The sequence below is a fragment of the Dunckerocampus dactyliophorus genome, chromosome 4 (assembly GCF_027744805.1).
Source record: "Dunckerocampus dactyliophorus isolate RoL2022-P2 chromosome 4, RoL_Ddac_1.1, whole genome shotgun sequence".
Lineage (NCBI taxonomy): Eukaryota > Metazoa > Chordata > Actinopteri > Syngnathiformes > Syngnathidae > Dunckerocampus > Dunckerocampus dactyliophorus.
In genome coordinates this window covers 433,949-449,000 of record NC_072822.1, presented here as the reverse complement: position 1 = coordinate 449,000, position 15,052 = coordinate 433,949, and the positions used below count along the sequence as shown (strand labels likewise).

The window sequence follows — 15,052 nt, the reverse complement described above, 5'->3', positions numbered from 1 at the left end:
TCACGCAGAGACACAACTTAGTTTAAGTTATTACATGTTTAATATTTTATTATTTTTCTTTTCACGTGGTTACGCAGCATGCGATGACATTACAAACCACCTGGGTGGGCGGAGTCAGGTCATAAGAAGGCGGGAACGAGCAGGCCCAAGGTCAGCACGTTGAGGTGTGAGGTGACTGGCAAGGTGGAGCTTGTGTCGTCATCAAGGCAAGCGTTCTTCTTCAAACACACGCGCTGCTCACAGGACACACCTGCACGTGCACGCACGTCATCGCCATGTCCAATCACCTGGCCTGTGACATCATCATGCATGTGCTTACCTTTGAAGTTCTCCGTGCACTCACAGCGCACAAAGTCCACACACGTCCCGCCGTTCTGGCAAGTCCGAGTCTCATCACAGACATTGACTGGTTGATTGATGATGATGCAAATTAATTAACCTGGAATGTTAAGGAGGCCCCTCCCCCTTCTGCGCATACCTGTGCAGCCAGCTCCGCCCCCTCTCCACGTGTACCCGGGCAGACACGAGTCACAGCGCCTCCCGGTGGCGCCCTCTTTGCACTGACAGAATCCCGAGTCGGAGCAGTGTGGAGACAAGCTGCTGGCGGAGTCGCACTCGCACTCTGATGATGAAGATGATGCAAACGTTGACCTGTGAGTGAGGCCACCACCTCTGGATGCTGCAGTGTTTGGTACTGACCCACACACACGTTCTGGTCTTCCAGGGCCAGCGATGCGTTTCTGTAGTAACCCAGTCGACAGTACTGGCATCTGTGTCCTCGCGTGTTGTGCTTGCAGCTCACACACGTCACCACGTTGAGGAAGTCGATGAAGCTGCAGCGGTTGGAGTGTGCGTTACACTCGCAGTCTGACACACACACACACAGACCTCAGCAACGTTGCTATCACACCCGCTAAAAACCCATTAGCAATAATAGTATACTAACACCTGGTGTGAATGGAAAATAACACACTAACATACATGCGTGAATGTGTAAAAGCACATAATAAAGCTGGTAATGGATGTGTAATTCCATGCTAATATGTATAAATGTAATCACATGTTAATAAACCTGGTGTGAATGTGTAATAACATGCTAAGCATACATGTATGACAATTATGCTAAAACACAGGAATGTGTAATAATACGTTAGTGAACATGGTGTAAGTGTGTAATAACATGCTAACCATACACATATGAGAATGTATACTAACATGCTAACATACAGGAATGTACAATCGCACATGAATACACCTAGTGTGAATGTGTTCTAACATGCTAACCATACATGTATGAATGGTAACACCTTAATAAAGCTAGTATGAAAGTGTCCTAACATGCTAACCATACCTGTATGACAATGTACATGCTAACATACAGGAATGAGTAATAACACGTTAATAAACATGTACTAACATGTACACACAACAATCACATGCTAACCTGCTTGTTGTCAAACCACTACACTACCATTGACTTTGTAATGACATCCTACTGATGTCAAAGCCACTGGGGAGGAGCCTAATTGTTAGAGGAGGAGTCGTGGTGGGGGGTGTACAGGCATCATTCAAGTAAAGACAGTCTTACCCTGGAAGGTGACATAGGCAATTTTGGACAGTTGACTGGTCTTTGGTCCTCCAGGAATCAGAATTTTCTGTGTGGCTTAAGATGCAAAGCAAGATGGGTAACCATGGCGACGGGTCAGCTTGCTAATTCTATGGCTAATGCTCATGCTAATGCTGTGCTCCTGTGTTACCTTTTTTCTCATAGTCTTTTTCATCTTTCTCCTGTCCTTCCTGCAAAGCTTCTTTGTCTTTGGACCCCACAGCTGTTAAAAGAAAGAATCAAATCTGTCTTCTCATCGTGTTGCAGTTATCATTTTGTCTCTGCCGAATGCAAACAAATGGATGTACATCATTTGTCACCTTTTTCTTCTCTTTGCTCCCCTGCCCTCCATTTGTCAGACTCCTCTTCTTTCTTCTGACCCAATGAGGTGTCTACTCTTGGTTCATCAACTGTTGGTGTAGAATCAGGCTTCGACTCCAGCTCAGGAGTTTTAGAATTGGGTTCCAAAGACTCTGGTGCGGGCAACCCAGGTCTTCTCTCTCCTGTTTGACTTGGTTCTTCTTCAGCTGAGTCAGAATCCAAACTACGGTCCATTGCATCAGAAGCAGGATCTGGATTGGACTCCTCTCTTCCAGAGGGTGTATCAGGTCCAGTTGAATCCTGATCCTCTGGAAAAGGGAAGGTGAAGTCTACTGGGGCCACATCACTAGCAGGCTCAGACCAGTCTGGACGAATGAAGTTTGTGTCCTGCGCAACTTCAGAAGGAGTTATCTTCACAGGTGCATCAGGAGCTCGGGAGAGCACCTTGGGAGGAGGCCCTTCAGATGGGAGTCCACCAGAATAAGATTCTTCCAAACGAGAAACATCAGGAAGTGCATTAGGGGGCGTGTCCTTACTAGGATTTTCTTCAGGAAATCTGTCAGGTGCAATTTCATCAAGAGGATCTTCAGGGGGAGTTTCATCTTCACTAGGAGGTTGCTCAGGGATAGGTCTTTCAGGTGGACCATTTTTCTTGATGGACTGACTGTCTGGTGGGACATCAAGAGAGGCTAAATCAGGAGTTGGCATCTCAAGAATGGTTTCTTGGGTGGACGGGATATCAGAGGGTCCATCAGGAAGGAGTCCATCAAAGGAAGGTGCAACAGTGGGAGGTACATTAGCAGAAGAACCATCAGCCTCAAAGGGGAGCAGGTCATCAGGAAGGGATCCTTTAAGATGAGGTCCGTTAAAAGTTGGAACATCAAAAGTAGGTTGAGCATCCCCAGCAGGAAAAGATGGTTCAGTAGGTGTGATATCTCCAGAGAGAACCATATTGTCAGACTGAGATACTGCCCATCCCAATGTTGTGACGAGTGGTGCTTCACTTGAGCGTAGAACTGTACTCGGTAGAATGCTGGAGGTACTAGTCTCAGAAGGGACAAAGTCTGTGTTGTCTGGTGACAAGCTGGAGGTAGGGAACGGAGTCACTTGGTCAGAAAAGACCTGAGAGTCAGTCATGCTCTTTGGGCTTTCATCGCTGTTTGTGGCACTGGAGGTACCGGTCGTGGTCCTGGGAGAAGGGGTTTCTGCTATATTAGAAAGTGGATCACTTGTCCTCGGTCCTGCGGCACTGCCAAAGTCTAAAAACCTATCTAGTCCTGGGTTGCTAGCGGTGCTGCTGACAAAGCTAATGGCAGAAGGCACACTAATGCCCCCTGTTGTCCAAGAAGCCTCGAAACTAGTCCCTGACTTTGGACTATCAGAGTCCACTACAGTGGTAGCCTGCAAGCTGGGACCATGAGACTTTGTCGTAGTACTACTGTCCTTTGTTGCCATAGCGCTACCATCAGTTGTAGAACAATCGACAATAGAACTGTCAGTCATAGAACTGTAAGCATCAGACATATCAATGGGAGAATCGCCATTAGAAAACATGTCAATAGTAGAAATAGAAGAAGTCATCAAAGTATCAGTAGTGTCCATGGAAGTACTAGTAGAAGTAGAAGTCATCAAAGTATCAGTAGTGTCCATAGAAGTACTAGTAGAAGTAGAGGAGGTGTCAGTTGTAGAAGGAGCCGAAGTATCAGTAGTGACAAGAGTAATAGTAGAAATGTCAGTGATTCCACGTGATGAAGCAGAAGTTCTATCAGTGTTTGAGTCATCAGCCGCTGTCAGAGAAGAACATTTATGTCTTTTTAGTCAACTTATCTTTTGTCCAAAATAAAACACAGAAAACACAATAAAATACACACAATCAACAACAGTCAAATAAAAATGTGAATGTTGTTTCCGGGTGATAAATGCAGAGAGTCCTTGTTAGGTTTCCAACCAAAAACTAACCCTCTATGGAGAACTTCTAACGCTACAACCTCACATTCAATCCGGTCTGTCACTCAACTTAACTCCTGACCAAAGCTCCTTCACAACCTCATACACCACCTGGACATCCTTTAGAACCTCATACATGACCTGGAACATCCTTTACAACCTCATACATGACCTGGATCATCCTTTGGAACCTCATACATGACCTGAAACATCCTTTAGAACCTCATACATGACCTGGATCATCCTTTAGAACCTCATACATGACCTGGAACATCCTTTACAACCTCATACATGACCTGGAACATCCTTTAGAACCTCATACATGACCTGGATCATCCTTTGGAACCTCATACATGACCTGCATCATCCTTTAGAACCTCATACATGACCTGGAACATCCTTTAGAACCTCATACATGACCTGGATCATCCTTTGGAACCTCATACATAACCTGCATCATCCTTTAGAACCCCATACACCACCTGGAACATCTTATAGAATGTCATACATGACCTGGGTAATCCTTTAGAACCCTATACACCACCTGGAACATCTTTTAGAATGTTATACATGACCTGGGTCATCCTTTAGAACCTCATACACAACATTGAACATTCTTTAGAATGCCATAAACAACTTGGAACATCCTTTAGAAGCTCAGACATGACCTGAAACCTGTTCTTTCTCATCTCAAGTACACCACATTCATTAGTTATTGTCATTAGGTAGATGACAATGATTCAAGACAAATGACTTAAGAATGTGACAGCAACACACACTTCTGGTAACGAGCTCTGTGTGTGTGTGAGACATCTTAATGCAGACTAACACAGATTAAACACGCACCACCTGTTGCTAATTTAGGAAGATGAACTTTTCTCCCATAATGCACCTGACCACACCCACTTCCACCAATACAAGAAGCTCCACCCACCTTTCTGGCTGTGTGGAGATAGAATGGACAGACACACACACACACACACACACACACACACACACACACACACACACACGTACACACTTACTGGCTGTTGTTTCTGCTGCTTCACCTAAAAACAAACATCAATGCAGATTTTAAAATGTGAATAATTCAATATTATATTGATAGAATTATACTCTGTGTGTGTGTGTGTGTGTGTGTGTGTGTGTGTGTGTGTGTGTGTGTGTGTGTGTGTGTGAAAGAGCCACGTACAAGCGTTGGCCGTGCCTCTGGGCAGGGGCAGGAAGGTTCCAGGCCTCCAGCTACTGGAATCAAACTCGTCACTGCAGCGCTCACAGTCCTGTCCGCTTGTGTTGTGTTGACAGTCGCACGTGAGTGTGGCATCACGCAGCGTGCAACTAGATGCATGTAGGTTACACTTACACCTGCAACACGCACACACATTTCCATGGAAACAAACAAACAGATGCTTGACTTTTCTGGAGATGAACCCACAGATATTTTCAAATATACGGTGGACTTGACGAGCGTACCTGGCAGGTACGTCTATGTTGGAGATGGCGTAGAAGTACTTGAGCAGGTTGTCTCGTTGGACGTAGGTCCCGCCCAGCGCCGGCCGGAGAAGTCTCAGGCGGATGTTGGTGAAGGTGAAGAAGTCTCGCAGACCTTTGGTACTTTCCATGCGGGTGTACAAGGCGTCCATGCTGATCAGCTTTGGACCTGCAAACACTTGGAAGCGAGCTCGCACCTCGAACACAACCGTCTTCTCCTCCTGCGGGTCACACAGACATTAGCGTGTCCGCTCTAGCTAGCAAGCACGTGACTGTACAACGCTGACTTGTCACCTTGGCCCCCACCCAGCGGGAGTACTGCTCAGTGCAGATAACACGAGTCACATTGCTGGGCGCCAAATCAGACACCCGTTTTGGCGGCATGCCAAACGTGTCCATGCAGTCGTCAGCGTAGAACTGGTACGGCTGCCATGTGACGCCTGAAACAGGAAGCACAAGGAACATATGCCTGCGCCCCCTACCGCGCCACATGACCTCACCTTTGTCCAGGGACTTCTCCAGGACCATGCTGGTGGGGCGGCCATATTCAAAGGTCACCACGAGGTCATCAACCACCTCCAGAGTTTTGTTCCACGACAGCGTGATGTTGGCCAATAGCGGCTCAGGATACTTGGACCATGTGACCGTCTGCCAGTAGGTGATGAGCCCCCCCCTTTCCCGGTCTCCCATCAGCTGAGGGGGGTGAGACAGGTCCGGGCTGGACGCGTCGCACTCATCACTACAGAGGTACGGGTTGTCCTGCGTCAACAGGAAGATGTCAGCCCACGAACACCACAGCAGGCCAGCGTGTGCGCTCACGTGCACTCACCAGAGTGCAGAAACGCTCGGGGGGGTTTCCACAGGTAACCCCTGGCGGATCCACTCTGATCTGCATCGCCTCCTTCATGTTGGTGGGCGGCGGTTGACAGGCAGAGAACTCCCATCTCGGCCCCGCCTCCAAGTCGCCAACAGTATGACACGTGTCGAACTGACACTGACCTGTCACCACCAGCAGGAGGAGGAGAGTGAGGGGCTTGAGGCGCTGCATGGGCGGGTCAGGTTGACACGCACATCAGTCCATCAGGTCTACGGGGGCGGGGGGGTTACCAAGCTTCCCGTGGTCGTTGAACGGTTGCTATGGCTACCATGGAGCCTCTCTCGCTGTAACTTCTGTCAATCAACACACACATCAGTCATCTGGTTAATAGAGACTGGTCCCTTGATGAAGAAATTTCTGGAACGGTCCAATCAGAGTGATTGATCATTCATAAGCCATCTTAGCAACCAAAAAGAAATATCTATCAGTTTTACTTCCTAATAAGTCCATCATACCAACACACCAAAATGTAATCCCATGCTACACCACTAGATGGCGACAAAGAACACCAACACTGGACCTGCACTGATCCACTAAACTCACCTTTCTTTTTCCAGCTGATCACTTTTTCTTCCTTCTTCTTCTTCCCAACTCTTTTATTTTCTACACTGATGCTCCTTTTCTTCTTCTGCACCTTTTCTTCCTCCTAATCTCCTTCTGTCTCATCCTCTTTAGCGCTCCTCCTCTTCGTCTTAACTCGCTGCCTTCTTCAAGTTCTGATGCTTCAGTCCTCCACCGCCTTACACCCCAACCCCGCCCCCAAGCACCCGCCTCACAACAAGCCAATTAGCGCATGAGAGCTGCTCTGATTGGAAGTCATCACCTGCCAGTTTATTCGGAACACCTTCAGGTTTAACTGAAAGACAACGTCTCTCTCTCTCTCTCACACACACACCAGTTAAAGCTCTTTATCTTAATCTTCCTTCTTCGCACTCTTTTGGACTGGAGTAACAAGTCACTTCTTAAAGTGACAGACCACGCCCCCTCCTGTTGCTAGCAAACCATAACCAAATGTTAGGTAGTAGCGAGGCTAACATAAATGGCAAATAATAAGATGGTCTAGCGTGCTTCTAGACGTAACATCTGAACAGCAACATCAGCAAATGTCTATGACAACCATAAAGTCCACAGTAGTAATAATAACATCATATTATATTGACACAGTAGTACTTATTAGTAGTAATAAAAATAAACTATTAACTAGTCTTCACTAGTATGAAAACTTGACCGCAGTGCCAATTAGCCAGTTGATGACGTCACTGGGATGCGACAGAGGCTGAGGAAGTAGCCAAGATGGCGGATGTGGTCAGTGTTGGAGTCAACCTGGACGCTTTCTCTCACGCTATCAGCGGCATTCAGGCGCTCCGCTCCAGCGTGAGCCGAGTGTTCGAGTCCCTGAAGGATGGCATGAAGAACCGGGACACCTTGGAAGGACGAGAGAAACAATTTATAGCCGAATTCCAGGATAATCTTCAGGCTGTCAACCGAGACCTCAAGTGAGTCAAAGAAAGGAATAACCTCAAACGCCACTTTAATAGGTTTGGTCCTTTGACAACGGAGGTAGGAACTTATTTGACATGTGACTTGATGCTACGGTGTTATATGTTTTGTTTTTATTTGTCAGTGAGTTGGAGCGGCTCAGTGGTCTCGTTGGTCGGCCGTCCGAGTCTCATCCTCTCCACAACAGCGGACTTCTCAGCCTGGATCCCGTCCAGGACAAAACTCCTCTCTACTCTCAACTGCTGCAGGCCTACAAGTGGTCCAACAAGGTAACAACTAACGTTAGCTTCACTAAGGTTCTCTTTACTTTTTGTGTATATGAAGTACGTTTGCTAAACGTGATCGTGTGTGTAGTTGCAGTACCACGCAGGCCTGGCCTCCAGTTTGTTAAACCAGCAGTCACTCAAGCGATCGGCCAATCAGATGGGCGCTTCAGCCAAGAGACGCCCTAAAGTCCAGCCCAGCACTCTGGTTCTTCCCCCTCAGTGAGTGACTCCACACCTTGCCTCAGTCTGAGCCCCGCCCTCAATAGACAAAGCTAGAAGCATCCAGTGGGTTTGTCCACTACTGCCATGTGTCAATGTCGCTGCCATACTGGATGGGTCAAGGCTGCTCTATAAATGAATACAAGTCACTGTACTTACTTTCATAAAGCACCTTTCTACAAAGAAATGTAAATTAACCAAAACCATTCACAATCACATTGCTTTTGGTGCCTCACTGTTTCCTAAGTATATTAGTGCGTGTGTGAATGTATAAATGAGAGGAATTAACTGCGATTTCTTTGTAGAAAGGTGCTTTATGAAAGTAAGTACATTGACTTGTATTAATTTACAGCGCAGCCTTGACCCATCCAATACGGCGGCGACGTTGACGTACAGCCCATCACTCGATGCGGCCAGCTTGTTTGCCACACATACACACACACACACACACACTACTGATGGAAATCTTAGGACCAGTTGAAAAATGTCTAGAATGATCATTTTGCACATTTGGATCTTAATGAGGTTTTAAGTAGAGCTACAATATGCAAAAACAAGAAGGGGGGGTGACACAAAAAGCATTTTGAAAAAGTGATTTATTGAAAACAACAATTAAACTGAAATAGGCTGTTTATCAGGGGATCAAAAGTTTAAGACCACAGGCTATAAAAGCCCAAATGTGCTCCAAATGTTGATGTCGTGTCATCATTCCCACTGTCATGCCCTCCTGATGCTAAAGCTAAGAAGCTTTCTCTTTTTCAACGTGGTGGGATTGTGGAGCTGCATAAGCAAGGCCTCTCGCAGCGTGCCATGGCTGCTGAGGTTGGGCGCAGGAAATCAGTCATTCTAAGTTTTTAGAAAGATCCTGAGCATTTTGGAGGAAAAAAGTCAAGTGGTAGACCCAAAAACATCACACCTGCGCTGAGTCGGAGGATCCGATCGGCTGTCCATCAAGACACAGGGCGGTCTTCCACCCACATGAAGGCCTTACTGGTGCCGACTGCAGCAATAACCATCAGACGCCATCTGCTGGAAAAGGCTTCAAAAGCAAAAAGGAATTCAAAGACCTCGTTTCCTTCAACGCCACAAAAGTGCCCGTTTAGACTTTGCTAGGGAGCATCAAACATGGGACATTGAAAGGTGGAACAAAGTTTTATTCTCTGATGAGAACAAATGTAACCTTGACGGTCCAGATGGCTTCCAACGTTACTGGCATGACAAGGAGATCCCACCTGAGATGTTTTCTACCTGGCACAGCGGAGGGGGGTCCATCATGGTCTGGGGTGCTTTTTCATTCAGTGGAACACCGGAGCTTCAGGTGGTGCGGGGTCGTCAAACGGATGCAGATGTTGGGGCGGGCGTCCCTCATGACCGAGGGCCCTGGTCTGTGTGGTAACAGCTGGGTTCTTCAACAGGACAACGCTGCAGTTCACAATGCTGGCTTGACCAAGGACTTCTTCAGGGAGAATAACATCTCTCTTTTGGACCATCCTGATTTCAATCCCACAGAGAACATTTGGGATGGATGGCAAGGGAAGTTTCTAAAAATGGCCATCAGTTCCAGACAGTTGATGCCCTTGGTGAAGCCATCTTCACCACTTGGAGATGTTCCCACTAGCCTCCTGGAAACACTGGCATCAAGCATGCCCAAAGCCATTTTGGAAGTGATGAACAAGAACAGTGGAGCTCCTCATTACTGAGTCCTACTGAGAACATTTTTGGTTCTTTTTTGAGCGATGGTCTTAAACGTTTGATCACGTGATAAACAGCCTATTTCAGTTGAATTTTTGTTTTCAATCAATGACTTTTTGTCCCACCCCTGTTCTTGTTTTTGCATATTGTAGCTCTACTTAAAACCTCATTAAGATCCAAATGTGCAAAATGATCACTCCAGACATTTTTCAACTGCTCTTAAGATTTTATGTGTGTGTGTCTGTGTATGTATGTATATGTGTGTGTGTGTGTGTGTGTGTGTGCGTGCGTGTGTGTGTGTATATGTGTGTGTGTGTATATATATATAATTTATTTATTTATTTATTTAATATACTGTGTATATAGAGATACTGTATATATATATATATATATATATATATATATATATATATATATATATACAGACACTTTCCAAAAATTTTGAATATAATGTAAAAGTTGTTTAATTTCCATAATTCCATTCAAAAAGTTAAACTTTCATAGATTATAGATTCAGGGCCCACAATTTAAAACGATTTAAAGTACAGTCAAACCTGTCTTAGCGGCCACCTTTATAGAACGGCCACCTGCCTATAGCAGCCATTTAAAAATCCCCCCCAGCAAATGTACATGTTATAGACCCTGTGTATAGCAGTCACCTGTCCAACGCGGCCAGCGGCCACCCATTTTGTCTCCCTTGGTCAATATCTGACCGCATATAGCGGCCAAATTACCAACTCAAGTAGAAGCTTCATGCACGAAAAAGTTTTGTTTTTCAATCAATGAAGCCGTCGTGTGTAGACTTTAATTACTGAGTCCTAGCTCAGTCACAATCATTCACATGATCCACACAAACTGTCAGTTGTTCCACATAAAAAAGCCGTCTTCTTTTGAGCTTGCTATTTCCTGGTCAAACATGTAACTTTAAGAGCATTTGCACCAAAACATTACCGCAAAGTATGCTGGGAACAGGACGTGCTCCCAGCGATGCTACAATACAATACAATACTGCCTGCGGGCTAAAACCATGCTAGCATATGTTTTTAAAAAGCAGCGGGAGCAAAACTGAGTTTGGTTGTACTTAATTGAAGTATTTTAGAATGTACTCACGTTATTTGTCATCAATCCTCATCCACAAATCCATCAAAGTCCTCATCTTCTGTATTCGACACAAACAAAGCCGTCTTCTTTTCCGTTCACTACTAGTCTGTTAACTTGTCAGTGTTATTCAACTCCGAAGCTAAGAAGGAAACTTCTCCTGTTGCTTCTGCAAACGTTATTTCTTGAACGAGGCCACCAGACAGCAGCTCAGAACACACACACATCTCTCAGCATCGTCTCTCCTTCCTGCTTGCCCACAAGGCAAAGGTTAAACAAGCCCCACTACATAGCTGTCCAGCCAATGCCTGTAAGAAATGACACTGTTTATTTCCTGGTGTGCACTGGTCAATACTGTAATGCCGCTTGTTGTGGGGAAGGAGAGACTCACGTCGCCGATGCACTTTAATGGCTTTATTAACAACGGAGAACACTGCAGGACTTTACATCCACGCCAACATAAACACACTTCCCAACTCTCTCCAAACTCACAGCTAGCACTGAGCCTAGCTCTCCTGCTCGGGACGCCCACCGTCACTTCCTGATGAACTAAAGCTGTAATGACACTCTGCCGTATAAAAAGTAAAATATTAAAAACAAGCGTAAGACATTACTAGCACAGCTTTGTTCTGTGGGTGGTGGATATATTCTATCAGTTATTATTAAGCCTCTAGCTTCCTTTTAGTAAGTAAAAACCTTGGCTATGATTGCACTACATGGTCATGTAGACCTACAAAGTACACTTGGAAGAACAAGAGGTGAATAAATGTATTGCAACTGATGTGAAACTGATGAGGAGTAGGATTAAATAAGCTTTGCTTCTTCCTACTCCTTTTTGGACATGCAAAATTGTGAATTGTACTATGTGATGTGCTACTGTTTGACTCATGCATGTTTAGAATGAATTAAAACCATGAACCATGATAATAACAAGCCTAGTAGTGCTGTACAACTTTTATCCGCAGTCCACAGTGCCCTCTACTGGTCAACATTATTATTCCTTCCCCCGCCCTTTTTTTTTCTTCTTTTTTTTCCCCTCAACTGGTCAACATTCAAACTGGACGCCAACCTGTCTATAGAGGCCACTTTTGCAGCCTCCCTCTAGTGGCCGCTATAGACAAGTTTGACTGTATTTATTTGTTTATTTTTACATAATTTGGGCTTCCAGTTCATTAAACCCACGAAAACAGGAATTCAAAAAATTAGAATACTGTGAAGAAATCAGCCCAAATTTTGCAGGGCATGAATGTTTTAAAGTGAGTGTCACACACTAATCATCTACTAAAGTCAAATCACCTGCACAGGCTTCCCCAGGTGTCATTAAATTGCTTCAGTTTGGTTCAATTGTCTCATTTCGGTTCAATATGGGGAAGACTGCAGACATGACAACTGGCCAGAAGACCATCATTGATACCCTCCATAGGATGGGTAAGCCACAAAAGTTCCTAGCTAAGGAGGCTGGTTGTTCACAGAGTGCTGTGTCCAAGCATATCAATGGAAAGTCTAGAGGAAGGGCAAAATGTGGCAGGAGAAGATGCACCAGCAAAAGAGATGACCGTGGGCTTCAGCGGATTATCAAACAGGGAAGATTCAAGAATCTGGCAGAGATCCAGAAAGAGTGGAATGAGGCGGGAGTCACAGCTTCAAAAACCACCACATTCAGACGCATCCGGGAGATGGGCTACAACTGTGGGGTTCCTCGGGTCAAGCCACTTCTGAACCTGAGCCAACGTAGGAAGCGTCTCCACTGGGCCAAGGAGAAGAAGGACTGGACTGTTGGCCAGTGGTCCAAGGTCCTCTTTTCCCATGAAAGTAAAGTGTGCCTTTCATTTGGGAATCAAGGTCCAAGGGTTTGGAGGAAGACGGGTGAGGAACAGAACCCAAGCTGCCTGAGGTCCAGTGTGAAATATCCACAGTCCGTCATGATTTGGGGTGCAATGTCCGGTGCAGGTGTTGGTAAACTCTGCTTTCTTAAATCCAAGGTCACCGCAACAGTCTACCAGAATGTTTTAGAGGACTTCATGATTCCTTCTGCTGAGGATCTGTATGGAGATGCAGATTTCATCTTCCAGCAGGACCTGGCCCCTGCCCATACCGCCAGAAGCACCAAAACCTGGTTTGATGCCCATGCCATCACAGTGCTTGACTGGCCAGCCAACTCACCAGACCTAAACCCCATTGAGAATCTATGGGGTATTCTCAAGAGGAAAATGAGGGGCACCAGACCCAACAACAAAGAAGAGCTGGCAGCAAGCATCAAGGAAATCTGGGCTTCCATAACTCCCAGGCAATGCCACAGGCTGATTGCTTCAATGCCACGTGGCATCGAGGCAGTGATTAAGGCAAAGGGATTCCCAACCAAGTATTGAAGATTGACATATCGTTTTGAAAGTACCATATTTTGATTGATTTGATGTGATCCTAATTTCTTTCTTTTTTTTCCTGCAAAAACAGAGAAGTAAATGGTGATTTCTTCACAGTATTCTAATTTTTTGAATTCCTGTTTTCGTGGGTTTTATGAGCTGGAAGCCCAAATTATGTAGCCAATTACGGGACCCAAGTGGAAGAGTGAGCTTACAGGGAGAAGAGATCAAGAAGGTGGAGGATTTGAAGTACTTAGGGTCAACAGTCCAGAGCAATGGAGAGTGTGGAAAAGAGGTGAAGAAGCGTGTACAGGCAGGATGGTACGGGTGGAGAAAAGTGTCAGGTGTGATGTGTGATAGAAGAGTTTCAGCTAAAATGAAAGGAAAGGTGTACAAAACTGTGGTGTTGTTTGGTCTAGAGACAGTGTCCATGAGGAAAAGACAGGAGACAGAGCTGGAGGTAGCAGAGATGAAGATGCTGAGGTTCTCTCTGGGAGTGACCAGGAAGGATAGGATCAGGAATGAGTACATCAGAGGGACAGCACATGTTAGAGGTTTTGGAGATAAAGTCATAGAGGCCAGACTGACATGGTTTGGACATGTCCAGAGGAGAGATAGGGAATATATAGGTAGATGGATGCTGAGTTTGGAACTGCCAGGCAGGAGGCCTAGAGGAAGACCAAAGAGGAGGTTTATGGATGTAGTGAAAGAGGGCATGAAGGTAGTTGGTGTGAGAGAAGAGGATGCAGAAGACAGGGTTAGATGGAGGCAATTGATTCGCTGTGGCGACCCCTGAAGGGAAAAGCCCAAAGGAGAAGAAGAAGAAGATCTAGATAGAGAGAGAGAATGTCAATGTGTGTGTGTGTGTGTGTTGAGGTACGTGGATGATGTCATCTCTCGGATTGGAAGGATGTTTCCTGACATGACCATTGAACTCTTCCGACCTAATGGAACATCTGCAGTGCTGCTGGTACACACACACACACACACACACACACACACACACACAACGCGTGTTTTGACGTGTCACTTCCTGTCAGGTGACCCTGGGCAAGGTGCTGAAGGCGATCGTGGTGATGCGTTCACTGTTCATTGACAGAACTTTGGTTCGAGGTTTCAACGAGAACATATACAACGATGACGGAAAGGTCAGAGGTCAAATCTGACAGGCGGTTAGGCCATCTTGGTTGTTTCCATGGTAACAGGTGTCCACGCTGTCTGTCCCCCTCAGCTGGACATCTGGACCAAGTCCCAGCACCAAGTCTTCCAGAAGGTGAGTCCCGCCCGCAGAGCTTCTGACGAGGCTCTCGTGCGGCGCTGTGATTGATTGTGTGGTTGCTAGGTAACGGACCACGCCACCACCGCGCTGCTGCACTACCAGCTGCCTCAGATGCCCGACGTGGTGGTACGCTCCTTCATGGTGAGACTCCTTGTTGGCGTGTGGTCACCGTGACACTTGTTGACTGCTGCGTGTCGTGCAGACTTGGCTGAGGAGCTACATCAAACTCTTCCAGTCTTCCTGTCAGCGATGTGGACACTTCCTGCAGGACGGACTTCCACCAACGTGGAGGGACTTTAGGACCCTGGAGGCCTTCCATGACACCTGCCGCATGTGATGCACTGTTATTCAAATAAAGTTGCTTCTTTTTGACATCATGCTCATGCATTGTCA

General features: G+C 46.0%; 2 protein-coding genes across 7 annotated transcripts; one reads left to right on the top strand and one right to left on the bottom strand.

Annotated features, from left to right (window-relative positions):
* Window positions 1–36: 36 nt before the first annotated feature.
* On the bottom strand, window positions 37–6,988 carry ntng2a (netrin g2a). Of its 5 annotated transcripts, none has more exons than XM_054773741.1 (14): window positions 6,786–6,988; window positions 6,195–6,535; window positions 5,866–6,124; window positions 5,660–5,805; window positions 5,348–5,586; window positions 5,067–5,239; window positions 4,900–4,923; window positions 1,927–3,714; window positions 1,758–1,829; window positions 1,589–1,663; window positions 700–867; window positions 479–622; window positions 320–406; window positions 37–250 (listed from the first exon to the last, which is right to left on the bottom strand). In XM_054773741.1, the coding sequence occupies exons 2-14, from the start codon at window positions 6,411–6,413 to the stop codon at window positions 120–122; spliced, it is 3,525 nt and encodes a 1,174-aa protein (XP_054629716.1). In that variant the 5' UTR covers window positions 6,414–6,535; window positions 6,786–6,988; the 3' UTR covers window positions 37–119. The 5 variants fall into 5 exon arrangements, 4 of the variants coding, with proteins under 4 accessions (XP_054629716.1, XP_054629717.1, XP_054629715.1 ...); XM_054773742.1 differs by having other exon boundaries at window positions 5,660–6,124; window positions 6,195–6,364; window positions 6,473–6,535; XM_054773740.1 differs by having other exon boundaries at window positions 5,660–6,124.
* Window positions 6,989–7,519: 531 nt separating this feature from the next.
* med27 (mediator complex subunit 27) lies at window positions 7,520–15,031 on the top strand. 2 transcript variants are annotated; one of them, XM_054773791.1, is made up of 8 exons: window positions 7,520–7,738; window positions 7,867–8,011; window positions 8,097–8,227; window positions 14,257–14,350; window positions 14,421–14,528; window positions 14,612–14,653; window positions 14,723–14,800; window positions 14,862–15,031. In XM_054773791.1, exons 1-8 carry the CDS (start codon window positions 7,536–7,538, stop codon window positions 14,994–14,996), a joined length of 936 nt encoding a protein of 311 aa, XP_054629766.1. In that variant the 5' UTR covers window positions 7,520–7,535; the 3' UTR covers window positions 14,997–15,031. The 2 variants fall into 2 exon arrangements, 1 of the variants encoding a protein (XP_054629766.1); XR_008570072.1 differs by lacking the exons at window positions 7,520–7,738; window positions 7,867–8,011; window positions 8,097–8,227; ... (1 more) ...; window positions 14,723–14,800; window positions 14,862–15,031 and having other exon boundaries at window positions 8,351–14,350; window positions 14,421–14,484.
* The last annotated feature ends 21 nt before the right edge of the window (window positions 15,032–15,052 follow it).